Here is a 27,923-nt window from a genome sequence, read left to right on the forward strand (position 1 = left end):
CTGGGCCGTACGCACTACCCTCTGAAGTGCCTTGCGGTCAGAAGCCGAGCAATTGCCGTACCAGGCAGTGATGCAACCGGTCCGGTCAGGATGCTCTCGATGTTGCAGCTGTAGAACCTTTTGAGGATCTCAGGACCCATGCCAAATCTTTTTAGTTTCCTGGGGGGGAATAGGCTTTGTCGTGCCCTCTTCACGACTGTCTTGGTGTGTTTGGACCATTCTAGCTTGTTGTTGATGAGGACACCAAGGAATTTGAAGCTCTCAACCTGCTCCACTACAGCCCCGTCGATGAGAATGGGGACGTGCTCGGTGCTCCTTTTCCTGTAGTCCACAATAATCTCCTTAGTCTTGGTTACGTTGAGGGATAGGTTGTTATTCTGGCACCACCCGGCCAGGTCTCTGACCTCCTCCCTATAGGCTGTCTCGTCGTTGTCGGTGATCAGGCCTACCACTGTTGTGTCGTCAGCAAACTTAATGATGGTGTTGGAGTCGTGGCCATGCAGTCGTGGGTGAACAGGGGGTACAGGAGAGGACTGAGCACGCACCCCTGGGGAGTTCCAGTGTTGAGGATCAGGGTGGCAGATGTGTTGCTACCTACCCTCACCACCTGGGGGCGGCCCGTCAGGAAGTCCAGGATCCAGTTGCAGAGGGAGGTGTTTAGTCCCAGGTTCCTTAGCTTAGTGATGAGCTTTGAGGGTACTATGGTGTTGAACGCTGAGCTGTAGTCAATGAATAGCATTCTCACATTGGTGTTCCTTTTGTCCAGGTGGGAAAGGGCAGTGTGGAGTGCAATAGAGATTGCATCATCTGTGGATCTGTTTGGGCAGTATGCAAATTGGAGTGGGTCTAGGGTTTCTGGGATAATGGTGTTGATGTGAGACATTACCAGCCTTTTCAAGCACTGCATGGCTACGGACGTGAGTGCCACGGGTCTGTAGTCATTTAGGCAGGTTGCCTTTGTGTTCTTGGGCACAGGGACTATGGTTGTCTGCTTGAAGCATGTTGGTATTACAGACTCAATCAGGGACATGTTGAAAATGTCAGTGAAGACGACTGCCAGTTGGTCAGCACATGCCCGGAGCACACGTCCTGGTAATCCATCTGGCCCCGCAGCCTTGTGAATGTTGACCTGTTTAAAGGTCTTACTCACGTCGGCTACGGAGAGCGTGATCACACAGTCGTCCGGAACAGCTGATGCTCTCATGCATGCCTCAGTGTTGCTTGCCTCGAAGCCAGCATAGAAAGTGATTTAGCTCGTCTGGTAGGCTCGTGTCACTAGGCAGCTTGCGGCTGTGCTTCCCTTTGTAGTCTGTAATAGTTTACAAGCCCTGCCACATCTGACGAGCGTCGGAGCCGGTGTAGTATGATTCAATCTTAGCCCTGTATTGACGCTATGCCTGTTTGATGGTTCGTCGCAGGGTATAGCAGGATTTCTAGTAAGCTTCCGGGTTAGAGTCCCGCACCTTGAAAGCGGCAGCTCTACCCTTTAGCTCAGTGAGAATGTTGCCTGTAATCCATGACTTCTAGTTGGGGTATGTACGTACAGTCACTGTGGGGACGACGTCCTCAATGCACTTATTGATAAAGCCAGTGACTGATGTGGTGTATTCCTCAATGTCATCGGAAGAATCCCAGAACATATTCCAGTCTGTGATAGCAAAACAGTCCTGTAGTTTAGCATCTGCTTCATCTGACCATTTTTTTATAGACCGAGTCGCTGGTGCTTCCTGCTTTAATTTTTGCTTGTAAGCAGGAATCAGGAGGATAGAGTTGTGGTCAGATTTACCAAATGGAGGGCGAGGGAGAACTCTGTAGGCTAGCATACATGTTCATAGAGAGAGAATGTCATATAATTTCAACATAACATTGGTTAAACATTAGTTGAATCCTTAGCAACCCCACAAAAAAACTTGCACTGATTTTGCTGATATAGCTCCTTTATTAAGGAACGTTTTTACTTGAAATGACTGTGATGCGGTTGTCTTCTTACCTACCTTAGTTGAATGAACTGACTTAAGTCACTCTTGACATGAGCATCTATCTGATAAATAATCAAAATGTAAATGTAAACATCAGATGTAGACAGAAAGGCTTTTAAAATATGAATTATTGCACTACATTTACAGTATATAGGGAATAGGGTGCCATTTGGGACAGAAACCTATTCTCAGCGAGTCAACTCCCCTCTCATACATTTACTTGTAGATGTCCCGTTCTTTCGTAAAAAGTGAACACCAAATCTACTCAGTGACTGACAATTGACAATAGGTGGCGATGACGGTCTAAATACAGTTTACCGACCTCATAAAGATGGCGGCTACCTTCTCCCGGTTTGTGCCTGTTTGGGGGAAAGTAAGACGTTTCCTAGTAAATTCTGTTATCATAGGTCAGGCAACGGCGTGCTGCACAAAAATGGATACAGACAGAACTACGAAGGTTTGAACCTGTTAATATTTTTTATTCAAATGACAAATTGTACATGTTGCTTTCCTTGTCTTATTGAAAACACTGCGTGTCAATAGTGAACGTTAACAAGCGCTTATTTAGTAACACTGCTTACACAACATCCGGATATTGACTGTAATACAGTAAGTAGCTAGCTATCAATCATTAGTATTAAAATGTATCGTCATTAAAATCATTTTATTTGGGACAAATCATTCACTAAACCCCAACAAATACTTGCAATGAATAATGTAGAAAATGAGCAAGTTGAGGTGACTAAACTGCTTGGAGTAACCCTGGATTGTAAACTGTCATGGTCAAAGCATATTGACTCATAATAAAGCATTGCTCTGCCTTCTTAAAAGCATTATCAACAAGACAGTCCCTACAGGCCCTAGTTTTGTCGCACGTAGACGGGTGGGTATAATTTGTGGAACGTTCCAACAGGAATCTTTTCCAAAAACTTCGTAAATAAGTTTGCCAACGAACAACGCATACAAAGTTGTATAACGGCAGATTAAGATACCGGGTAGGGAGTGGGCAATTTATTTACGTTTTTCACTCACCACGTTTATTCCGAAAAATGTATGTCCTCACCCTGGTAGCCTATGGACAAACATTAAGAATAAACTACGTGGTGAGTTGATGACTATTCGGCAGCTAGTTAACGAGGTGAATTGATCAGGCCACGTTGTATGCGTTGTAATGTTGGCACCCTTGTATTTTACGAAGTCTTTGGAACAGATTCCCGTTGGAACATTCCACCAATTCTACCCACCCCACCTGGACTACTATTCAGTCGTGTGGTCAGGTGCCACGAGGGAATTAGGAAAATTGCAATTGGCTCAAAACAGGGCTGCATGGCTGGCCCTTAGATCTAACTTTAATAATATGCATGTCAAACTCTCCTGGCTCAAAGTGGAGGAGAGATTGACTTCATCACTACTTGTATTTGTGAGAGGTGTTGAATCTACTGAGCTGTCTGTTTGAATTACTGGCACACAGCTCAAACACCCATGCATACCCCACAAGACATGCCACCAGAGGTCTCAGTCCTCAAGTCCAGAACAGACTACATGGAACTCTATTCCACATCAAGAAACTGATGCAAGCAGTAACATCTTTTTTTTAACAGATAAAAATACACCTTATGGAACAGCGGGGACTTGTGAAGCAACACAAACATAGGCACAGACACACAATAACGTGCGCACTATATACACACGTACACATGGATTTTGTGTTGTAGATACAGTGGGGAGAACAAGTATTGGATACACTGCCGATTTTGCAGGTTTTCCTACTTACAAAGCATGTAGAGGTCAAATTTTTTATCATAGGTACACTTCAACTGTGAGAGACGGAATCTAAAACAAAAATCCAGAAAATCACATTGTATGATTTTTAAGTAATTAATTAGCATTTTATTGCATGACATAAGTATTTGATACATCAGAAAAGCAGAACTTAATATTTGGTACAGAAACCTTTGTTTGCAATTACAGAGATCATATGTTTCCTGTAGTTCTTGACCAGGTTTGCACACACTGCAGCAGGGATTTTGGCCCACTCCTCCATACAGACCTTCTCCAGATCCTTCAGGTTTCGGGGCTGTCGCTGGGCAATACGGACTTTCAGCTCCCTCCAAAGATTTTCTATTGGGTTCAGGTCTGGAGATTGGCTAGGCCACTCCAGGACCTTGAGATGCTTCTTACCATGACGGCGTAGTGTGTTACTTATGGTTTTCTTTGAGACTGTGGTCCCAGCTCTCTTCAGGTCATTGACCAGGTCCTGCCGTATAGTTCTGGGCTGATCCCTCACCTTCCTCATGATCATTGACACCCCACGAGGTGAGCTCTTGCATTGGGCCCCAGACCGAGAGTAATTGACCGTCATCTTGAACCTCTTCCATTTTCAAATAATTGCACCAACAGTTGTTGCCTTCTCACCAAGCTGCTTGCCTATTGTCCTGTAGCCCATCCCAGCCTTGTGCAGGTCTACAATTTTATCCCTGATGTCCTTACACAGCTCTCTGGTCTTGGCCATTGTGGAGAGGTTGGAGTCTGTTTGATTGTGTGTGGACAGGTGTCCTTTATACAGGTAACGAGTTCAAACGGGTGCAGTTAATACAGGTAATGAGTGGGGAACAGGAGGGCTTCTTAAAGAAAAACTAACAGGTCTATGAGAGCCAGAATTGTTACTGGTAGGTGATCAAATATTTATGTCATGCAATAAAATGCAAATTAATTACTTAAAAATCATACAATGTGATTTTCTGGATTTTTGTTTTGGATTCCGTCTCACACAGTTGAAGTGTACCTATGATAAAAAAAATTACAGACCTCCACATGCTTTGTAAGTAGGAAAACCTGCAAAATCGGCAGTGTCTCAAATACTTGTTCTCCCCACTGTATGTGGTAGTAGAGTAGGGGCCTGAGGGCACACACCTAATGTGTTGTGAAATCTGTTGTGAATGTATTGTAATTTCTTTTGTATAACTGCCTTGTTTTTGCTGGACCCCAGGAAGAGTGGCAGCCACTAATGGGGATTGATAATAAATACAAATCGTGCCTCGTAACTATTGTTTCATCAACAATTGATGTTGAACGCAACATTGTTGAGTAACTAAAGTAACCCTAGCCAGCACATAACTTTGAGATGCAAATGTTTCTTAGAGATTGGTTGTCCTATTCTTATTTTGATACAAACTTCCCACAACGTTTTGAAAATGGTACAGCATACCCAGCTAGCACATAATGTTCCGAGAAACGTGTTTCTTAGGTGGAAATTTCAGTACTTCAGCATATTTTTTTTTTTACCTTGTTCTGTTGAAAGTCATGTTCTCAGAACATTCAGAGAACGTTAAGAAACAACGTTCTTCTGTGGGAACTTCAGTACTTCAGCATAGCGTCATAAACTGTCGCTATCCTCCATCACGTTAAGTGTGTTGGCCGCAACCATTAATTGGACACTTGATCTTAATGATTGCTTGTTTATTTTGAAATGGGGTCTGTTTGAATAGACTAAAATGAACAGCTTTGTATGAGTAAAAACTATGGCATGCTAGCTCCATCCTGGTGGTGCAGTGGACTAATTCCATGGATAGAAAACAGAAGATCATAGGTTCAAGTCTCACTGACACGGTGTCTAAGCAAATTAATTAACATGTGTCCTATTTGTGCTTAAGTTCAAAACAGTTATCCCAATCTAAGCCAGCACTATTATTAAAAGTCTTATTGAAACGTGTTCTCAGAACATTATTTAATTACCTTCAAATAACCTATAATTTCTGTTCTTAGAACATTAATAAACCTCCCAGGAAAACTATCAGGGAACCATAGTAAAACGTTCTCAGAACCTCCCTGCAACCTAAAAGTTCCACTTCGGTTCACAGAACGTTTAAAAAATGTTTAATTTTACCAGTCAGGAAATGTATGGCTTCGTTTCCAGAACCTATGGGAAACCAAAAACGTATGTTCCCACAACTTCCAAGGAACCAAATGTGCAAGCTGGGATGTTGGCTTGCTATATCAAAGCATAATTTACATCCAGAGATTGATAGCTATATTGACTGTACTTTGAGGACCTAGCTAGCTAGTTAAATGCTCACTATTTCTCTATTACGTACAGCTGGAGTTTGCAGTGCAGATGACATGTGACAGTTGTGCAGAGAAAGTCAGAGCTGCACTGGAAGGAAAACCAGGTAAATTTGTACTTTTCCATTCCAGCACTCAAATTAGTTATTAGTGTAGTAGGCTAGTAACTACACTTTTGCTAGTGTGCACAGCAGAATACTCGTTAACTTAGTTGTGTATTGCTCCTAGGCTTAATATCAATAGTTACACATTAGAACAAATTATGAATGTTGTTGTTTACTTAGCTATTATTATTGTATTGCAATTCAGTAGGCTGATACAGCGGCTGCTCTTGCTTTGGGTAAACAATTTACACGGGAATGAAACCACTGGGCCCCTCCATGCATTCCAAGATATGTATCAACCTAAAGCCATCTAAAGCATTTAACACACATGGCAGCAGTATTTGTCACAGTGACAGATATCTCTTTTATTTTACTCATTTGTCCCGTGTTTTATCCTCATCTCTTCTTTCTCTCTCTCTCGCTCCTCATCCTTTTTTTCTGTTTTGTCCTCCTCATTCATTCCATCTCTCTGCAGGAGTGCAGTCGGTGAAGATCGATGTGGGGAAGGAGGAGGTTCTGGTGGAGTCTGCTCTGACGTCCCATGAGGTGCAGGATCTCATAGAGAGCACTGGGCGCAGGGCAGTACTAAAGGGCATCGGAGGAACAGAATTGGGTACGGGCACACTGAGATGCATGAACACGGATTAAATTGTATGTGATGCACATCATTGTCTGCTTTTGTCTGTCAAAAGTACAACTCCTCTCTACTTTTTTTTCAGATGAAATGAATATGTGATTTTTTGGGGGTTGGACAATGATCTCCATTGTTATTCAACCGGCAATGGATGACTCCCATTGCAAAAGCATTGGCTCCATCTGAAATACTCAGAGACAAAATCCCAATGTGGCCACGGCCCATAGAGTTAGATAGAGGACTCTAGATGGATAAAAACTGTTTTGGCATGGATGTTGTCACAAGTGTATTTGGCAGCATATGTGCATCTGTATGTGTACTCTACTGTGAGTGTGTGTACTGTATATGCAACGTTTGTGTCTGTGTATCAGACCTGGGTGCAGCGGTGGTCATGATGGGTGGTAGTGGTCCTGTCCAGGGGGTGGTGCGATTCCTCCAGCTGTCTGAGGAGCGCTGTCTGATTGATGGGACCATTGATGGTCTGGAACCTGGCACCCACGGACTCCACGTCCACACGCTGGGAGACCTCACACAGGACTGCCAGAGGTGATCTTTGTGTGTGTGTGTGTGTGCGCGAAACATGATATATTATCAACCCAAATGCAAATCATATTCATTATTAGTGCAGAGGTATTTTTAATAATATGTACAAAATGTCATTGTACTGTATGCATTGTTTTGCCCACAATTTTCTACAGCCTTCAGAGGTTCCTCAGTCAATTTTAAAATAACCCTTGAATAGATAAGTCGCTTTATGATTGCATCACTGTAGCTCATAAGGTCACAGTTGCACCTGCTTGCCCCAGAGAATCATGGGAGTGGATGACTCATGTTTCTCTGCCTGTGTGTTTGTACAGCTGTGGAGAACACTATAACCCCTATGGGAGACAACATGGTGCCCCGCAGGACCCAGACAGGGTACAGTTTCCTTGCCTTCTTCTAGAGTAGGGCTATAATGTATAGTTCTGTTTAGTTCCTTGTGAAGCTGGGGTACATTCTTTCTGAGATGTTATGCCTACAGGTAGTATATTTTTACTGTCTCAGAGACGATATACAATGCATTCTAAAGTATTCAGATCCCTTTCATTGTTTCACATTTTGTTATGTTACAGAATTATTTTTAAATATATTAAACAAATAAAACATTCATCAATCTACACACAATACCCCATAATGACAAAGCAAAAACAGGTTTTAGAAAATGTATTACAAATAACAAACAGAAATACCTTATTTACATAAGTAATGGTTGTGATATTCAGTTAAATGTGTTTTCTTTTAGCATGTAGGTGATCTGGGGAATATTGTGGCTGGACCAGACGGTCGAGCCTCATTCAGACTAGAGGACCCTGAGCTGAAGGTAACACACACACACACACACACACCCCTACCCCTTTTGGTCTAAAACCTATGTATTTACATGGGTAGTGACATAGGTAGGTACAGTGTAATTACAGTAAAGGCATTGAGTACATGGTGTTATACCAGCTTGGGGAATGCACAATTGAATACTGAGCACAGCACACTGGTCAGCGGTACCAACCATTGACAGTAGCCACTCTTACCCCTCTGTCACTTCCTGCTTTACTTCCTGTAGGTGTGGGACGTGATTGGTCGGTCTCTGGTGGTGGATGCTGGGGAGGATGACCTGGGAAGGGGGGCTCACCCCCTCTCCAAACTAACCGGGAACTCCGGCCAGAGGTGAGTTCATGGTAGAGGAGAGACGTGGGTAGCGTTTGGAAGAACTTACTGTTGTAGGTCAAAGTTGAATTAATACATTTTATAGTGAAAAGTTCTGATCTTTTCTATTTGTTTCTCTTTCTTTTCTCTCGCTCTCTATACCCCCCTCTTTCTATCTAATGCTCGTTGGGTACAGGCTGGCCTGTGGGATCATTGCTCGCTCCGCTGGCCTGTTCCAGAACGCCAAGCAGATCTGTGCGTGTGACGGGGTTACTCTGTGGGAGGAGAGGGACAGACCGCTGGCCGGGACGGGTCGCAGCAAGACCACTACAGAGACACCTGCTGCTCACCTGTGACCTGGGGTCTGTTCAGAAGGATGTGATGTTATAGAACATAAAAAAATACATGTATTGTGGATATGTGTGTCAGCTGGAACACGGAACCCTGTCAGCGCTATTAATTATATTTCTATCTGCAACGTTCGGAACGTTTCGTAACACTGAAAACATCCAAGAACGGCCTACCTCACTGGCTGTAGCTGATGATGTCACACTTACTGAAGTTGCACTGAGAGCGAGGGAGGGTAGGAGAAAAGAAGAGGAGAAACCGAAACCGAAGTATTGTCTATTCAGCTGTAATAATTATTGAATTGCCATATAGAATTCTTTCAAGATCGGAACCTGTCATAATTCTAAAGAAAAAAGACAGCACAATAATATGATTTTTTTGTAGATACTATAAAACCTATTTTTTGTAGGTTTGTAGATACTTAGTCATCTCCCATATAGGCAAGATCAGGATTCCAAGCCCAAATATCCCATGTTGACTATTCTGTTGTCGAATAAGTTTAACAGTTTTGTACTGTTAAGCAGTCAATGTTGCAATTCTGTTTGATTACAATTTCATACTTATCTCAACTGCTTTACTGTCTAAATATCTGTCTCTTGATCTCTGGATGTTCTCATTGTGTGTTTTTGAAACTGTGGGGGTTGATTGGATTGACTTGATGGGGACTGTTTTAGTGGTTCAATTACCTGTTGGTAGAATGCCATTCTACTAGGGTGAATCTCAGGTCTTTCCTCGCATCCTCTCTCTGTACCTTCTCCAGTCGCATTGGAGGTGAAAATCACTTCAGATCTTCTCCTCCAATGAGTTTGGGAGATTCGGGGAGGCGATGAAATACTTTAGGGCAGCAGGTAGTCGAGTGTTGGACCACTAACCGAGGGGTCGATGGTTCGGGTCCACAAGCTGACTATGTGAAGAGTCTGATGTGCCCTTAACCCTAGTTGCTCGTGTGGTTCGTTCTGGATACAAGCGCCTGCTAAATTATTAAAATGTATCAGTTTTCATGACTTGAATCATGATTACATCAATCTTTGTAGCTAGTGTTGTAAGTGATTTTGTTTTTCTTTCTCAAGTTAAGGAAAGTTATTTATCAACTTCTCAGTGAAATTTGCAATAAAAGGCACCAGTTGCCCTTTGGACTATGGTGAAACCTGCCTGTGAATTGATGAGTGACTGACTTTTATGTCGAAGCATGCTGTAAAGCCACTTTTTTTAATAGCCTATCTGTTATCAAATGTAATACGGCGATTGTGAAGAATCAGCATTCTGGTGTGGCAGCCCCCCCAACCCCCTGACTTCCCCATTGGTGAAGCCTTCTAAAAAACGGAAGCAGGCGCTACCATTTTGAAACACGGCACTGCTTAGGTAAGTAAGATGGTAGATTTATGTACCTCTTTTATTCGATTTATTTACTAAAGATGAAAAATATAAGTAACGATTCGTAGAAATATTAGGTTTTATTCGTTGTCAGCGGAAGAACCAATGACACGAAACACGAAAGCGTGTTGTCGTTCCATTGAAGACATTTTCGCTATCGCGCAATGTATCCGTTCCAGTGCGGAAAAATGCTGTGACTAACATTTCCAATGTAACATTGTTTTGTTATATGTCCACCATTCATCCGATACAGTTCGTGTACTGTTTTTGTAGATTGGATTAATGATAACACAACAATGGCGTCGAAACCCCATTTCCAGCTATTTAGGCAAATCGTCTCACATTTTCGCCGCGAGGTTTGTTCAGTTTCGGTCACACCAACCAAAACCTAAGCATCCTCTCCAGTCCATATGGGTAATTTTAAAGAAAACATATGTCGTCTATCAACTATTTTCTCATTCTTAGCAGCGAATTGGAAAGTCATGTAAACCCGAACCACGTTTTTGATACATATCTTTAACGTCTATCGGGAGATTCCCAATGCAGGGTTGCCAAGTGTAGCTAAAATTTGTAGCCCAGTGACCTCTGAAAACCCGCCCACAAGGCCTGAAAACTAGACCAAAATGTATTTCCGCTGCAAGGGACGAGTTGCAACATTTATCCCCAAACCCCTTTTTCATAACGTTATTGAGCGAATTAAGAAGGAATATCGACGTATTTTTTTACGACGTCGGCTAAGAAGCAAAATCCTGTTTTCCATCAAAATAATAATTATTGCCAGTTTAAGAATGTCGCAAGAGAAAAGATAAATCACCCTTATTAAACTCTCCAGATAATTTCCCACAAATGTACGTTATTTAACTGGTTTTGACTGCTATGATTGAGCAATGTGTGGTATTTGCCCAATTATACCACAGCTAAAGGCTGTTCTTAGGACATAGCTTTTAGCTGTGATATATTGGCCATATACCACAAACCCCTGAGGTGCCTTATTCCTATTATAAACTGGTTACCAACTTAGTTAGAACAGTAAAAAGTATGTTTTTGTCATTCCCCTGACACACATCTGATATACCATGGCTTTCAACCAATCAGCATTCAGGGCTCAAACCAGCCAGTTTATAATTGTAAATAAATCCAGTTTGCAGCATGTGCATAACTATAGGTAAATCAGACAGGAGAGTTTGAGTGATGAAAGTTGGACAGAGGATCTCGAAATCTCTGCAAGAAAGAAAAATACGTTTTATTTTTATTTTTTAAATGTTGTTATTTTCTGGCAATTGTGCCGTTATGTGCCAGATGTTAAGACTACAAAACGTCATAAATGGCCTATTTGCAAGATTTACTTGTTATTTCATAGGCTACTGACTAAAATCAGGGGTTATAATTGCAATTCAACTTTGCCATGGTTTGCTGAGCTAGATGCAGGTAGCCTATAGCCCCTGATATGCCAAAATCTAATTTCAGGTAAAAATCCACAATGAAACTGACATTAAATGTGGAGAAAGATACATTTACAATAGAGCTGTGATCATGATCACAATTGATAACTTCCAATTTAATTAACTAAATATGACCATTAAAAATTGCATAATAACACAAGGATCCAACAACAAACAGAATTCTAGGCAATTTATTACATCTGGTTGCCAGCTCCAGGTAGGCTACACAAGTGGCACAAATTTATCTGCAATGACTCCAGTGATATCGTCATTTCAATATATATTTATTGTATTTTTATATATATATATACATTTTTATTTTTTCAAGTATTTTCTTAACCCTAGTTCTTGAACTGCATTGTTGGTTAAGGGCTTGTATGTAAGCATTTCACGGTAAGGTCTACACCTGTTTTAATCGGCACATGTGACAAACACAATTTGATTTGAAATGGTAGGCTACAGTAGCTTGCAATGGCATATGAGTTAATAGCCTACTTGATGGCCAAGAAATGCAAATGCAGCCAATCATTCTCCACAATTAATGGAATTTTCATTGTGGACTTTTTCCATAACACAAGCTACATAACCATTTCCACTCGCGCAGTCCTGCAGACCCTTGAACTGGGCATGCGTAAAACCCTTCGCTTGATACTGTTATCCATAAGAAAAGTCTACATCAGAATGCAGTTTACTTTAGGCCGCCTCTGAGCGAATTTATCTAAAGAGCTCTGGTGCGCATTAGGTCGTTTTCCAATGCGTTGTCGCCGTTGTATCAGTTCTAGCACGTTAATATATTTTTTGGAAAAGGGATGTCTCCATAATGAGGATTCTAAATAACTTTTGACCAGTTGTAGGTAGGCTATCACGACGTGCGCGCGTGCTACTCTGTCGCGGTGACTCAGCTGCCTCTGCTGCAGCACTCTCTCCAACCAGCGATATCAACGCACACACACCCCTCCGGCCCTCCACCATTCCACCATTCATTCACATACACAGTAACAGTCTGCTCACTGCCTGATAGTCAGCAGCAGCAGGTCACAGTGAAATATATATATATATTTTTTTAGAAATGCCATAGCGGCCGCGGTGCAATTTAGAAGTAGACCAAAAACCCGCCACCCGGGACCAATACATTTTCGCCGCAAATTGTTTTATTTTTATTGCAACAATAATAACAACATTACACATCAATACAGCGACATTTATGGGAATAAAATGAAATAATAAAACACCAGGCGACCGTAAAAAAATTATTCTGGACATTTTAGATGTGACAAGGCATTGAGACATTAACAGACATCCAGAGACATGAATTCTAATAATTTTTCCCTACTTTTTAAGTTTCACAAGTTTGAGGGATTTGTAAAATTGTAAAGGTTCAATTAAAAAAATACAAAATAAGGAATTTTCCCACCCTATTTACATTTTATGAATATAATATTTGGCCAAGAGAATAATAATGTTAATAAAATAGTTATAATCAGAATTACAAGGATAAGCATAATGCCATTTAATGTCATCAAAGGTAATTTTGGAGACTTTATACACAACCGTTCATGAATTTCAATCCATAGTTTACTAGAATGGCGGCATGAAAAAAATACATGTTCTAAAGATTCTGAATCAGAGGAGCAAAAAACACAAGGTGTTTTGTCAAAATGTAACATTTTGTGCAATAAATAATTAACAGGGTAGATGGGAGAAAATATTTAAATATGAGTTTCTTTAAATGTTTGGATAACTGGACAATTAAGGTAAAAGGTTATGGCTTTTGACCATAGCATGGGTTGGTCACTTCCATAGCAATATATTGAAAAGTACAGGTAATTTTGGAGGGTCAAAATCACATTTATTTTGGAATTCAAGTTAGAGTGTATTAAACAGCCTGTTAGGGATATGATACCACATAGAGGTAGGATTAGACATCATTTCTACCGTTTAATTTAGGAAAAGGGCAGTATCTTCTGCAAATTGACTGAAATGTATCTTAACCAAAAATACGGAAGTTTACAGACACTTAGGTTGGAGTCATTAAAACTCGTTTTTCAACCACTCCGCAAATTTCTTGTTAACAAACTATAGTTTTGGCAAGTCGTTTAGGACATCTACTTTGTGCATGACACAAGTAATTTTTCCAACAATTGTTTACAGACAGATTATTTCACTTATAATTCACTGTATCACAATTCCAGTGGGTCAGAAGTTACACTAAGTTGACTGCCTTTAAACAGCTTGGAAAATTCCAGAAAATTATGTCATGGCTTTAGACGCTTCTGCTAGGCTAATTGACATCATTTGAGTCAATTGGAGGTGTACCTGTGGATGTATTTCAAGGCCTACCTTCAAACTCTGTGCCTCTTTGCTTGACATCACGGGAAAATCTGAAGAAATCAGGCAAGACCTCAGAAAAAAATTGTAGACCTCCGCAAGTCTGGTTCACCCTTAGGAGCAATTTCCAAATGCCTGAAGGTACCACATTCATCTGTACAAACAATAGTACGCATGTATAAACACCATGGGCCCACGCAGCCATCATACTGCTCAGGAAGGAGACGCGTTCTCTCTCCTAGAGATGAACATACTTTGGTGCGAAAAGTGCAAATTAATCCCAGAACAACAGCAAAGGACCTTGTGAAGATGCTGGAGGAAACAGGTACAAAAGTATCTATATCCACAGTAAAACAGGTCCTATATGAACATAACCTGAAAGGCCACTCAGCAAAGAAGAAGCCGCTGCTCCTAAACCGCCATAAAAAAGACAGACTACGGTTTGCAATTGCACATGGGGACAAAGATCATACTTTTTGTAGAAATGTCCTCTGGTCTGACAGAACTGTTTGGCCATAATGACCATCGTTATGTTTGGAGGAAAAAGGGGGAGGCTTGCAAGCTGAAGAACACCATCCCAACCGTGAAGAACGGGAGTGGCAGCATCATGTTGTGGGGGTGCTTTGCTGCAGGAGGGACTGGTGCACTTCACAAAATTTATGGCATCACGAGGGAGGGAAATTATGTGGATATATTCAAGCAACATCTCAAGACATTTGTCAGGAAGTTAAAGCTTGGTCGCAAATGGGTCTTCCAAATGGACAATGACCCCAAGCATACTTCCAAAGTTGAGGCAAAATGGCTTAAGGACAACAAAGTCACGGTATTAGAGTGGCCATCACTTTGCCCTGACCTCAATCCCATAGAACATTTGTGGGCAGAACGGAAAAAGCGTGTGCGAGCAAGGAGGCATATAAACCTGACTCAGTTACACCAGCTCTGTCAGGAGGAATGGGCCAAAATTTACCCAAATTATTGTGGGAAGCTTGTGGAAGGCTACCCGAAACATTTTACCCAATTTAAACAATTTAAAGGCAATGCTACCAAATATAATTGAGTGTATGTAAACTTCTGACACACTGGGAATGTGATGAAAGAAATCAAAGCTGAAATAAATCATTCTCTACTATTATTCTGACATTTCACATTCTTAAAATAAAGTGGTAATCCTAACTGACCTAAGACAGTGAATTTGTACTAGGATTAAATGTCAGGAATTGTGAAAACCTGAGTTTAAATGTATTTGGCTAAGCTGTATGTAAACTTCTGACTTCAACTGTATATCATCAAGTTTTTTTTTCAGCCTATTGGCATAGACATGCGCTAGTAACTTATAGTCAGTTACCAACAACGTGAGAGAGTCCTTCTTTGGTTTGGGCATTAGAACTATTTGTCCCTGTCTCAAAGAAGGAGGTAAGATAGCATTGTCAATATCCTCTTTGTAGACCGAAAACAATAACTGTCTAATATCAGGCCAAACATCTCGATAGAATTCAGCTGTCAGGACTTTCGGTCCAGGAGATTTACCTGTAGGAATTAGTTTAATGGCTTGGTCTAACTCAGTAATATCTAAATTGGAATCACAGAGTTGCTTAAACCTTTCTTCTATAGGGTTACCAGAGTTATTAACAGAATCAAAAAAGGAATCCAAGTCGCCTTCCGAAAGATGAGATTAATACTGTCGAAAGAGTGTATTTCCTTATTAATCACTTCAAGATCATCAGATATGGTGTCGTTTTATATATATAGTGTCGTTTTCATAAATGGATGAAATTCTTTTCCTAGTTTGCCTACTTTTCTCCAAATTAAAGAAATAAGATGTGTTTTTTCCACCTTTCTCAATCCATTTGGCCTTTAGAACGGATGAAGGCCCCCTGTGCTATATCGTTGTATATGTTGTCCAGTTCATCGTTTTCAAAGTAGCCCAATTTACCAGAATTCATTCGTGAACATGGCAACACTGCCAATGGTTCAAGCATTTGTTGTTGTTGTTGTTGCTTTGTCTCGTGCTGCGTCATTAGAAAAAAAATAGCTTTTCCCTCTCCAGTGATGCCTCAACTGAAGTCTGTTTAGTGATGTAAATATAAGCTTTTCGTTGGACGGTGAATACCATGTGTATATACGACTGATACAACTTGGAAAATGTATCTGATCTCAGCGGAAAGGCTGCTATGTATAGCATTGTCAGTATTCTATACATGTGCTTGGCACAGAAAAGTACATTTTTGTGCTTTTCGATTCACTGCTAGCATAGCAACTGGCCCTAAACTGTTGTGACAAACCTGCAGGGTAGCCTAGTGCTTCTTGACCTGTAAGAAGGAAGGTCAGAGGTCAACATGTTGCATGATAATAGAATACGCTAGTAAGGCTACATAACCAAGTTTCTATGGTGTTCCATATAATTACATATTAGAACTATATGGTGTCTTCAATGTTGTTATTCTGCATGGTGGTCAATTGTTAAATATTTTCTTGACACATACTTCCTTTTCTCCTGTGGTCTCGTCATTCATTTTGTCAGCTCTTGCTTTCTCCCTTATAGGTGTCTCTTGGACTGTTTGGTTTTTGGTGTTTCCAGCATCGTGGACAAGTGCAAGTTCAGAATGTTTTGTCTTTTACAGTATGTTCACTTGTCTCTCTCTCTCCCTTGTGTCCCCTGTCTGCCTGTATCTATCTGTCTGTCTGCCCGTATCTGTGCATGTCCCACCACAGCTCCACTATGGACAAGAGCAACACGGTGAAGCTCTTCGTGGGCAACCTGGCTCTAGACACCACCCAGGAGGAGCTTTCTGCCATATTTGAGGCGTACGGCCAGGTGGTCAGCTGCAGCGTTCTCCGACAGTTCGCCTTCGTACACCTACAGGTAGGCTGTAGATATCCCAAAGAGGGGACTACGGTCTAAGTCCCAATTCTCTTCAGTTCTTCTAAAGTGTACACTTGCACACTCTTCGTCATGGATTTAACAATGATCTAAATGCCTTCCAGCCAATGTTTACACCAACCGATCCTATTCTTTTAAATCCCCGACGGCGAGTGCACTACAGAACTGTGTGTTTGTCCATTTTAAATGGTGATTGTTTTTGTGTGTACGTAGGCTACATTGAGTTGATATGGTACAAAATGTATTTCCTCATTGAGTTTTCCTCCCGTTAAAGTTTCCTAATCTAAATGAATGTCTTATTATTTGTACATTTTCTTTGTTTACTAATCAAATCTCCTCCCAGGGTGAGGGTGCTGCGGAGCGGGCCATCAGGGAGCTGAACGGCAGGGAGTTCCGGGGGAGGAACCTGGTGGTAGAGGAGTCCCGGGGCAGACCTCTCCACTCCACCAAGGTGTTTGTGGGGAACCTGTCGGGCATGTGCACCACCGAGGACCTCCAGGAGCTCTTCCAGACCTTTGGTAAAGTGCTGGAGTGCGACAAAGTCAAAGGTGAGCCACGCCCCTTCTCATTGAGGGGTACTCCACGAGAAGGGAGTACCCCTACGAGGGTGTCTCGGGGGGATTTGGGATATGCAATGAACACATTTCCACTTCACACATGTATGTAATACACACTTGTACATGTGTGAAGTAGGACAAATATAAGCACATACCAAATAGTAACGTTATTATAACGGTACTCATGAGGGTGAAGGGAGAGATTGCTCAGTATGGCGAAGGGTGAAGTTGACCCTAGATGTTGATCTTGGGTCAGTTTGCATTTCCCCCACTACTAGGGCTGCAGCTAGCCTAGTAGTCAGAGCGTTGGGCCAGTAACCGAAAGGTTGCTGGTTCGTATATACTCAAGCCGACAAGGTGAAGAGTCTGTCCTTGAGCAAGGCACTTAACACTAATTTGTCTGACCCTGTAAAACAACACATTTCACTCTCCCAATCTGGTGAATGTGACAATAAAACATATATGTGTGTTTTAATGGTTAGGATTGGGGGAAGGGAAACTGATCCTAGATCTGTACCTAGAGGAAATCTCACTGCGGAGCTTATAGTACATTATGGCGTACCAGTGCTTGAAGTAGGCCGGCCGGTGTCGTCCAGTATGGAGTACAGACACCTAATTCTCTACCGCTGAAGTACTGCACCTCTTATAGAACAGGCCATTGGCTTAAATATATGACGGGTACCAGCACCCAAAATGAGTACGGTCACCTATTTCATTGCACTGCATACCGGTGATGGCTAGTTGAAAGTGTAAAGATCCAAGGTATTCTAAGTTGTTTGGGGCTTTTTCATTGTGCAACTTGACAATCAGGTAAGGTTTGTGTGTAGTTGTATAGAGCAGTAAGAAACGTGTGTGTATAGAGCGGTAAGGTGTGTGTGTGTGGCATGCCCGGTGTGGTTCTAACTGGTGTCCCTGTGCTCAATGACAGCCAGGCTCTCCTCTTCTGCAGGCTACGCCTTCGTGCACATGGAGAACAAGGAGGAGGCTCTTCAGGCCATCGAGGCCCTCCACGGCACCTCCTTCAAGGGACGCCCGCTCTCCGTGGAGCTCTCCAAGGTGCTGTAGCACGATGCACTGACATGGAATAGAATCCCTTGACTGGCACTCCCCCCTCCCACCCCCCCATTCAAGTCAATTGGCCTTGTTAATGGAGGACCGGTGACCATTTTGAGTGTACCCATGAGGGTGCAGCCAAATTGCTGTGGTCTGAGGGGTGATGCCTGTTCTAGTGATTATATTTTTGTGTACATTACCCATACTGCCCTGTCTTGTATATCCTTGTATATCCACTATGATGGTGAAGGCGTTCCTGAAGGTTTAGCATGGTCTACAACTGCAGTGGTTCTCAAACCTCTCCTCGCAGACCCCCAGCCATTACATGTATTTTAATTATTCCACAGCTAGGACACCTGATTCAACTTGTCAACTAATCATCAAGCCCTTGACTAGGTGAATCAGGTGAGTTAGTTTAGGACTACAACAAAATAGCGAAATGTCTGGGGGTCCCCGAGGAAAGGTTTGAGAACCCCTACAGTAGCTATAATGCTCTGAGTTGTAGGCTAGATCCGGTTGTCTCTTACTAAAGTCAGTTCCGGAAGCTTGCTAACAAATGGTGTCCGTCTCTGTGTCCATGCAGGTGCAGCCCTCCAAGCAGACACCGACGGGGAAGATCCCCTGTGTGAGCTGTGGGAAGCAGGGCCACTACGCCGGGGAGTGCCCTGTAGGGAAGTCCTCTCTGGAACAGTACCAGAGCCAGGCAGCTGTGCTAGCTGCAGCCGCCGCCGCCGCAGCCGGCCTGCCCCTCCAGGTCCAGCAAAGCGTCCACAACTCTGTCTACAACACCTCGACCTTTGACCCCACCTACGCGGCGTTGACAGGTCTCACCACCGGCACGCGAGCGGAAGGCAACCCCGTCAACCAGGCGGTGTATGGTGCCCTGGCGACGCAGGTCTACGGCGCTAACGTGGCCAATCAGCTCTATGGGGTCCAGGCAGCCAATCAGGCGGCAGCGTTGACGCAGGCGGGCGCCACGCAAGTGTATGCCAGCTCCATGAACCCCAGCCACGCCGCTCTCTACGGTCAGCTCAGTCAGATTGCCGCCAGTCCCGCTGCAGCGTCCGCTGCCGCCGCCTACTCTACACCAGTTTACGCGCATGCCATGGCTAACCACCACCACCCGGGGGCCATCTACCTGGCAGCACCTGGCGTAGAGATGCCTGCGGCCGCCGCGGCAGTCAACCAGGCCTACGCCATGGCGCCGGCGCTCTATGGGGGTGCCCAGCATGCCTACGGCCACTTGGGGATGGGTGCCGCCATGAGCGCGTCGGCAGATCCTTCGGCGGCCATCTTTGAAGCAGCGAGGGTGCAGCACTACTTCGCCCAGGGACAGCAGGTTCTGGCTGAGCAGCAGAACGCGGCGGCAGTGGCGGCGGCACAAGCAGCAAAGTCTGGAGAGAGGGACCGGAGTCCCCTGAGGCGCTCTGCGGGGTCCCTGCTGCCCGATCCTGTCATGAAGCCCTTCATGTACCAGAGAGCCCCCAAGCAGCGCCGGCCGCTGCTCCCCACCCCCGCCGGGCGAGCTGCAGAGGAAGCAGCGGAGGCTGCAGAGGACCCCATGGCTAGGTACTACCACTTCCTTCTCTTCTTATCCAACCCTCTTTGACCCTTCACGATTTAGTTAACTTTATACCTAATTACCAGTCGAGAAAGTCCACTAAGTCGAATTTTGACTTAGTCTCCCATTGACATCATCAGTGCTGGACTTAAGTAGAAGTTAGTATTCGCCCCAATGCTTTTAGGAGCCCTTAACCTTGATCTCTTTATTGAAGCCTCTTCTACCCTCCCCAATGCACTACATCCTTTCTCACTACATTACCCTGTCTCACTACAAACCTTCCTCAGTGTTCAGACTTCAGGAGTGGTAGTGAACATACTTATAGGAACTGAATTGCTCAGTACATTTTCCTTCATTTCCATCAAAGACTTGCTTGACCCCTTGTACATTTTCTGAAAACCTGTGTGTGTGAAAAGACTACAATTCCCTACTGGTAGATGATCTAAATGCTCTATCTGTCCCCCTCCCTTTCTCCCTCCCTTCCTCCCTCCGTGTGGATCTTAGAGAGCAGTGCCAACAGTACGCTGAATGCTACCACCAACAGTACCAGCAGCTCCAGCAGTTACAGTAATTAGGAGAATCCTAATTTCCAGTCAAAACTTCTTTAAGTCAAGAAAGTCCACTTTAAGTCGAATTTCGACTTAGTCTTCCATTTACGTCAGTGCAAGGCTAAGTGAAACTTTGACTTCAGTGGAAGTTAGGGTTCGCCCCAATGGTTTTAGGAGCACTTAACCCGTATTGAATCCTCTCTGACCCTCCCCAATGCACTACACTCTCTCCTCCTTTTCACTACGTGACCCTCGGTCTGATGTTCAGACTTCAGGAGTAGTGGACATACTTCCTGGAACTGAATTGCTCAAGACATTATCTTTCAATGCCATCAGAGACTCTTAACCCCATGTACATTTCCTGAAAGCCTGTTCGTTGTGTGCAAAGACTACAATTCCCCAGTAGAGGATCTAAAAATGCTCTTTCTGAAAGGCTGTTTGTGTAAAAAGATGACAGTTTCCTACTAGTCCAGTTCTTGGTGTTAAAAGACTACAATTCCCTACTGGTAGTCTAAATCCCTCTATCTTTCCCCCTCCCTCTGTGTGTATCTTAGAGAGCAGTACCAACAGTATGCTGAGTACTACCACCAGCAGCACCAACAGCACCAGCAGCTCCAGCAGTTACAGTACGCTACCTACCCTACCTACCACCCCCTGAATGGCTCTCTGTACCCCCACTCAAATGTTTGTGTGTAAAAGACTGTAATATACAATCCCTAGTAGATAATCCAAAACCCTCTTGTCTGTCTGTTTCCCTACCCTCTTTTCTCTCGCTCCTAACTTCTCACTCGATTTCTCCTTCTCCCTCCCCCTTCCCTCTTTCTCATTCCCTCTCTCCCCCAGGTACTATGCGGAGTACTACCAGCAGTACCAGCAGTATCAGCAACTCCAGCAGTACCAGCAACTCCAACAGTACCAGCAACTCCAACAGCTCCAGTATGCCTACCCGCCTCCCAACCACCACGCCATAGCTGCCATCCCTGCCCATGCCATGGCGGGCCACGCCCACCACCACGGCCAACCGGCCCACGTCACGGCGCTGGACGCCGCCCTCAGGCCAGTGGTGCCCGCCTCCGCCGTGGCCGCCGCCATGGTGGCAGCGCCCAGAGTGTATGAGCCGCCGCTGCCGCCGCCACCGAACCGCAAGGAGGCCGTCCTCCGCCGAGCCCCCGAACTCTCCCTTCACACGCCTGAGCCCCCCTTCAGATAGTCACCTCCCTCGTACCCCTCTGTTTCCCCCCGCCTATCACTGTATACCACCCTCGTACCCCTCCTCACTCTCAGCGGCTGTGTGTGTCTGTGTATATCTGTGTGTGTGGGTATATTTGTGTGTACTGTGGCGGTGGGGATTTGTGTGTGAGTGTGTTTGGAGTTTAGGAGTTGTCCCTTGACTACAGTAAGAACCCAACCCCAACTTGGTCCTGGTACCACACTAACAGTGCAGTTAAAGAAGGGAAGACATTCTGTCATCTTACCACCACACAATGTTTAGCTATTGACTCTCAATGGTAGACAGGTGCCAGTAGCAGACAGTCAATTCCTTCAACATAGAGATGAGGTCAAAAATATCACAACCGATTCTTGTACTGTCTGCGCTGTGGTGTGTTGCGTAGCTCCAGGGTTGGAGGGGTCTGTGAGTCTTGTACCAGTCGGGACTGTGGTGCGAGTGTGTGTGTGTGTGTGTGTGTGTGTGTGTGTGTGTGTGTGTGTGTGTGTGTGTGTGTGTGTGTGTGTGTGTGTGTGTGTGTGTGTGTGTGTGTGTGTGTGTGTGTGTGTGTGTGTGTGTGGGAGAGTGATGTTGGCTTTCTGTTGTTACGATGTAATGCACACAGTCCCACGCGTGCTGCCGTGTTCCCTCATCAGCTCACCCCTGGGAGATTGGAGGAACATAGGCACACTGTACTATATGAAACTACCCCCTACCTCTCCTACCCCCTCCCTCCTTCCCTCACACCGCTGGAACCACAGCACTGAAAGACACTGCTGCATTTCTGACCTTATTTACTCTGTCTATACCTTAGCCTGGGTAAACCAAATTAAATGCCGGAATCACCACTGAAACAATCGAGGGTTTAACATTCAGTCTATATACCTACCTCTGACAATGAGAGCACGGAGATTTGCTGGTTAGAATATGAATGGTCTGCCTTCTGTCCATACAGTTTATCAGTCAGTCAGTTACAGGGTTGGGGTCCATTTCAATTAAATTCAGTGAATTTAAAATGGAATTGACTCCATCCCTGGTCAATAGTTTGGAGAAGAATGACACGTTTTAGGGACGAAGTTTTCTATGTACTGTACTACTAGAGTCTTACTGCATCAGTGCATTTTGAGAGGCCTTTTAAAGTATGAATTATTTTAGTTTCGTTTTTTTGTAATGTAAGTGGTTGTCGGGTTGATGAAGTTTACATTCTAACCCCTCAGATCAAGTATGAATTATTTTATGGATTTATAATTAAGTTCACTTTTTAGACTTGCTAGAGAATTTCAATGAGGTTAAAGGAAAACTCCACCCAAAACCTATATTTTGGTGTTTGTTTCATTAATCCATTGTTGACATAGTCCCAAAATGTTTTTGTCAAGTTTTCAACGATATGTAACTTTAAAAATACAGATCATCCCTGTATGATCCATTTTGCATCATATGATGTAGCGTTTTGAAAGTTACATATCTTGAAAACTTGATTGCTGGCAGTCCCAAAATGTTTTGCTTATGTCAACAATGGACTAATGAAACAAACACCAAAATATTGTTTTTGGGTGGAATTTTCCTTTAACATTGTGCCTAAGCTTTGTCTGAACTGCATATAGTGGAGTGAAGATCTCCTTTTTGAAGTGCTTTTGTTCTTACACGTCAGTCTTTTTAATCTGCGATGGAGGGAAAAGGGTTCGGATAATGTGACGTGATGATTTTTTTGTGGTGCGGTAAAGTTCACACCGATGATATGACGATGAGAGATGGAGCAGTATCTTTCAGTCGCCCTGTTCCGACGTATCCTTGCACCCCGCTGTAAGACGACTCACTACCCCCGTACCCCGCTGTGTCCTTCCTCTTCTCCATGTGATTTTAGTGATGTAGTATTTTATCTTGCATATAATCTCTCTGTCTCTCACACACACACAGTTTCATCTGTGGGATCGCGACGATCAGGAAAAAAAACACCCTTTCTTGTTATGCTTGTTGCTTGCCTTGTTTCTGACCGTGTTTTTAGAACTATTTAAAATATTTCTTTTTTTTTAACAAAAAGAAAAAAGGCATGCTTTTTAATATGTATACTACACATACCCACCATTTAAAAATAAAGAATGTTTCTGACTACTGTGAGGAAAAGAAAAAACTGCGTTTCGGATGTATTTCCCCGTTCTTGTTTTTACGTATTTTTTCGTCTTTCTTACTCCTTCCCGTCTCTCCTTGTTGTAATGACCAGACCCATATGACTGGGGACCAGGGTGGCAGAGAAAAGGAGGAGTAGCGTCTGTGTGTGCGCCCCCCCTAGTCTGCCTCGTGGATGGGGTAAGTCTGGTCTGGGGTCAGCGCTCCTCTCTCCAGCCTCACCCAAACTCTTGGCCTATAGCACAGTCAGACAGACCCTGGGTGCGTGCCAATAAAATGTATTTTCTCCTCAACTGTACACTTGTTCACTTCCCTTTACTGGTGCGAGAGGAAATGCCTGAAATGAGGTTGTTTTTATGGTGCCAACTCCTAGGCCAGGTGTATTCCCTACGAGGTCCGGATCCTGCTGGTGTTCTGTTCTACCTGATCATTAATTGCACCCACCTGGTGTCCCAGGTCTAAATCAGGCTTTGACGTCCAGAATTGAGTTTGAGGGTTCTAGGCCATGCCTCTGCTAATCCTATGTTTTTAAGATATGTGGGAAGTCGTGAACAAGTGTATACTTCAGGAGGAAAGAGATAACTGGGACATAGCCCCTCGCTGGTACATCAACAAGGCATCTACTGTGTTACCATGCTGTTACCATGCGCTCATGTCTGAAACCGCTTCCGTTAACTCTGATCTTTTTGAGTTCCACTTTGTGCCAAACTAGTGTCGATTTCATGCCATTTTAATTGCAGATTCAATGTTGAGTAGAGTGGAGCGCATTACTTGCTTGCAGATGACTCCTTGTTTTAACAATGGGTGGACAAACACACACATCAGAGACCTGGGGAGAGGCACACAGATGGAATGACTGTGGTGCTATGTGTCTGCTCCTACCCAACAACCTCACCACCAACACCATGTGTCTGTCTCTGCTGTGTTAGATGTGCATGTCACTCTGCTCTCTGTCCAAAGCCCCATACATACTGACCTACTATTCCAACTGAAATAGGTACCGGCCGCCCAGACACCACCCAGCAGGTGTGAGGTGAGAGGGGGAAGACAATAAACGTCGCGCAGGCAAATGGGAAGTGGGAACTCAATCTTCTCCACCAAGGTAATGAAACAGCACTGTCCCCCTCTCTGACTGTGCCTTGACCGAAACACCCCTCCCCCCCTCCTCGTCCGCCATCACCACCCCCACCCCCCCTCCGTAGCTCCCCCTCTCACCTGCGTTGATATTGCCCGGGGGGCTTCTTTTGGGGGTCACTGCTCACGCTGTGATGTCTTCTACCAGACTTCCAGTGACTTGTCCTGTCTCTCACCATGCAGCACCTACAGTGACTGGGCTGTCAGTCTCTCTGTCGTGCTGATGTGTGTCTGAGAGAGACTGTGTGTGTGCCTGACTGACTGTACATGTTTGAGAGCCAGAGACCGTGTAGGTAAAAGAGTGAGTGAGCGTGTCACTGACTCTACGTGTCTGAGAGAGAGTGTGTGTGTGTGTGTGTGTGTGTGTGTGTAATGTCGTTGGTGTTTTGAGGCTTGGTACATGTGGATCCCCCGCCCCCGCTAGTGACTCCTACACCGCCGTATTCGCCGCCCCTCCCCCCAACCCATCCCCCTCTGCGCCTGTCCGCCGTACACAGCTTGCTGCCGCCGCCGCCTGCCGCCATCTTGGATCTAGGCTGGGCTCTGGATCAGCAGCTCCCGACTGGCCACACCCACCCCTGGCTATGGCTGTAACCATAGAGACCTATTGAATGACAATGGACACCGTGTATGGTGGCCTAGTGGGGTCACACGGCTGGACAGAGTATAAACTCATCAGAGACTTTGTAGGGCGAGAGTTTTTTTGCTTTGCTAAAACTGTGATGCTGGGTTTGCCATGGCTGTGTATGGGAGTTTAATCACTATTCACCACCTCGCAGTTGAATGACTCAAGTCAAACTTATCTAATTAAATCCGATAACCTGACCTTGCTCTGGAGGATAACATTTGGAATAGGTTTTTTAACAGCGAGTTCCCTATGGCCCTCTCGCCCTATCAAAAACGTCCTATAAGACAGACCGGCCCAGTAAGGGACCAACTACCTGCAGATTCACTGTAATCTCAGGACTCCTATAGGACTTCTTTGGTATGGGGACTATCTCTCTCCTCGAGGTAGCTGCTGTCCCTACACCAACCTGCTGTATCTGTGGGTTGCAATGTGTATATCTGAATCTCCTCCTTCTGTTGAGATGATTGAATACACACACCCACTCATCTGAGTTGTCCGACATGTGGTCTGAACAGCTGAGTAGTGCGTTGCCGGTGGGGGGCAGAGACGGGGAGAGGGTTTGTTCTCCACCTCTGTCTTATGAATGAAGGAAAGGATAGATGGATGGAAGGAAATGATAGAGGGATGGAATGAAGGTGAGTTGGTAATGTAGGGATCTCCAGCTCTGATCCATCCCTGTTCCCTAACTCTTCTATCCTGACCATGGGGGGCCCTACACGAACACTGGTTAAACACACATAAACACTGGTTCTGCACAAAATAAACTTGAGTAGTCTACCACTGCACTAGATGGTTTTTGATGCGTTTTGGCCAATATCCCTCTTAAAAGAACTTTAATGTTATGCCTGTGTTCGTTTCCCAAAAGACCTTGAAAGCCCATTTTAATACATTTGATATGAGGGTAATCGATACAAATCTCCCCTTAAGGTTCACCAAAATAGAACTGATTCTTCAATCTCCATGATCAGGATGTGATGCTCTTTCCCACACAGTCCCCTCTCACTCTGACCTGGATGTGTGGAGTCTGACTCTCTCTGGTGTTTGAGTAAATGTAGCCAGCCATGAAGTTCTCCTGCTCTGCTCCCTATTGGCTCACACTGATGGACAACCTCATGGCTGCTCCCTCTCTCTTCACAGCACAGGATAGGGAAGCCATCAATGCTGCCTTACACATAGCAGCTCAACTCCGATGCTCACCCCGTTCCCTGAAGTGTGCACTTGTTCACTCCCCCTTAAGGATGTAAGGGGGGGGGGGGGGCATTCGATTGTTGTAGACAAAGTATACCATGTCTCCAATACCAATCCCATGGTTTTAAATCCTCACGGAGTGAATGAGTGCACATTTGAAAGAGTGGGGACAGAATTGGAATTGGGCCACAGTTTTGCGCCCTGGGTCGACACCAAGTCCACTGTCGGTCACACTTAATAACGTTGTTACCCCAATGCTACCTAGTCACATCAAATATTACATTCTCACAAGCAAGAACTTACTTGTAACTAAGTTGACTTTATTGAGAATCTGGGCCCAGTCAAGTGTAGTTACAGTGTAATGGTGTGTGATTACATTTGGTTAGGGAAGAAGCTATATATAGACTTACTACAGTATAAAGGCAGCTTGATGTAGTGCTAGCTCTTATTGTTATCTAATACCTATGATCTTACTCTGGGGGATTTCATTTCTCTTGGTGTTGGAGGAGACATTTTTAGGGAGAAAGAGCATCTTTGTACACCAAACTGGATTGTTGTGGTGATGTTTTGCAATGGATCGATGTTGAGTCATTTGTTACTTTAAGCACATTTATAGGAAAAACTTAAACAAAGAATCAGCATGCTTGACGGAGATGAAGGGGGACATTTCCTCGGTGTGAAATTGTTCACATCTGTTATAAGAAAACCCTAAAACTCATTATAATCTGGCAGTGTGATTTTAATTTGACATTTTTTCTTCAATGTGCGTTATAGGAAAGTGTATAAACTAGTTTACTATACTAAGCAAGGCATGAACAGTGGCCTTTTTATAACGCACATTGCTGAATAAGTGTCCAATTAAATCACACTGCCAGATGATGAGTTTTAAAGTATTTTGCACCATGAAAATGTTGCCCAAAATGTATTATGACTAATGAATAACCCAATTTACTATAATGTATACTTCCTTTCTCCTTGCATTGCTTATGTCTTGAGGCACTGTACCGTCTGCATGGCATTCCCAAATAAATGAGTATTGAAATAAACGTCATGTTTTATTCTCTCTTTAATCACAATAAGGCTAATTT

The 27,923-nt window shown here is 44.0% G+C and overlaps 3 protein-coding genes across 6 annotated transcripts in view; all 3 read left to right on the forward strand.

Annotated features, from left to right (window-relative positions):
* Nucleotides 1-2,300: 2,300 nt before the first annotated feature.
* Nucleotides 2,301-9,966, forward strand: LOC129835366 (copper chaperone for superoxide dismutase-like). Its single transcript, XM_055900996.1, has 8 exons — nt 2,301-2,436; nt 6,076-6,148; nt 6,621-6,758; nt 7,151-7,325; nt 7,637-7,697; nt 8,062-8,139; nt 8,377-8,480; nt 8,656-9,966. The coding sequence occupies exons 1-8, from the start codon at nt 2,311-2,313 to the stop codon at nt 8,813-8,815; spliced, it is 915 nt and encodes a 304-aa protein (XP_055756971.1). The 5' UTR covers nt 2,301-2,310; the 3' UTR covers nt 8,816-9,966.
* A 24-nt stretch (nt 9,967-9,990) lies between these two features.
* Nucleotides 9,991-27,881, forward strand: rbm14b (RNA binding motif protein 14b). 3 transcript variants are annotated; one of them, XM_055900995.1, is made up of 8 exons: nt 9,991-10,169; nt 16,664-16,814; nt 17,176-17,380; nt 18,318-18,445; nt 19,026-20,011; nt 21,106-21,177; nt 21,395-21,661; nt 23,980-27,881. In XM_055900995.1, exons 2-8 carry the CDS (start codon nt 16,671-16,673, stop codon nt 23,987-23,989), a joined length of 1,812 nt encoding a protein of 603 aa, XP_055756970.1. In that variant the 5' UTR covers nt 9,991-10,169; nt 16,664-16,670; the 3' UTR covers nt 23,990-27,881. The 3 variants fall into 3 exon arrangements, with proteins under 3 accessions (XP_055756970.1, XP_055756968.1, XP_055756969.1); XM_055900993.1 differs by having other exon boundaries at nt 21,395-27,881; XM_055900994.1 differs by having other exon boundaries at nt 18,339-18,445; nt 21,395-27,881.
* LOC129835364 (alpha-actinin-3) overlaps nt 24,898-27,923 on the forward strand; it is a 52,073-nt gene continuing 49,047 nt past the window's right edge. The window contains exon 1 of one of the 2 annotated variants that reach the window (XM_055900992.1): nt 24,898-24,987. Coding sequence is in view for 1 of the 2 variants with exons in the window: in XM_055900990.1 (XP_055756965.1) it covers nt 24,955-24,987 (33 nt within the window). In the remaining variant the exon portion in view is untranslated. The remainder of the gene's footprint in view (nt 24,988-27,923) is intronic. The other variant, XM_055900990.1, reaches the window with a different exon arrangement.

The sequence above is a fragment of the Salvelinus fontinalis genome, chromosome 36 (genome assembly GCF_029448725.1).
Source record: "Salvelinus fontinalis isolate EN_2023a chromosome 36, ASM2944872v1, whole genome shotgun sequence".
NCBI classification, from domain to species: domain Eukaryota; kingdom Metazoa; phylum Chordata; class Actinopteri; order Salmoniformes; family Salmonidae; genus Salvelinus; species Salvelinus fontinalis.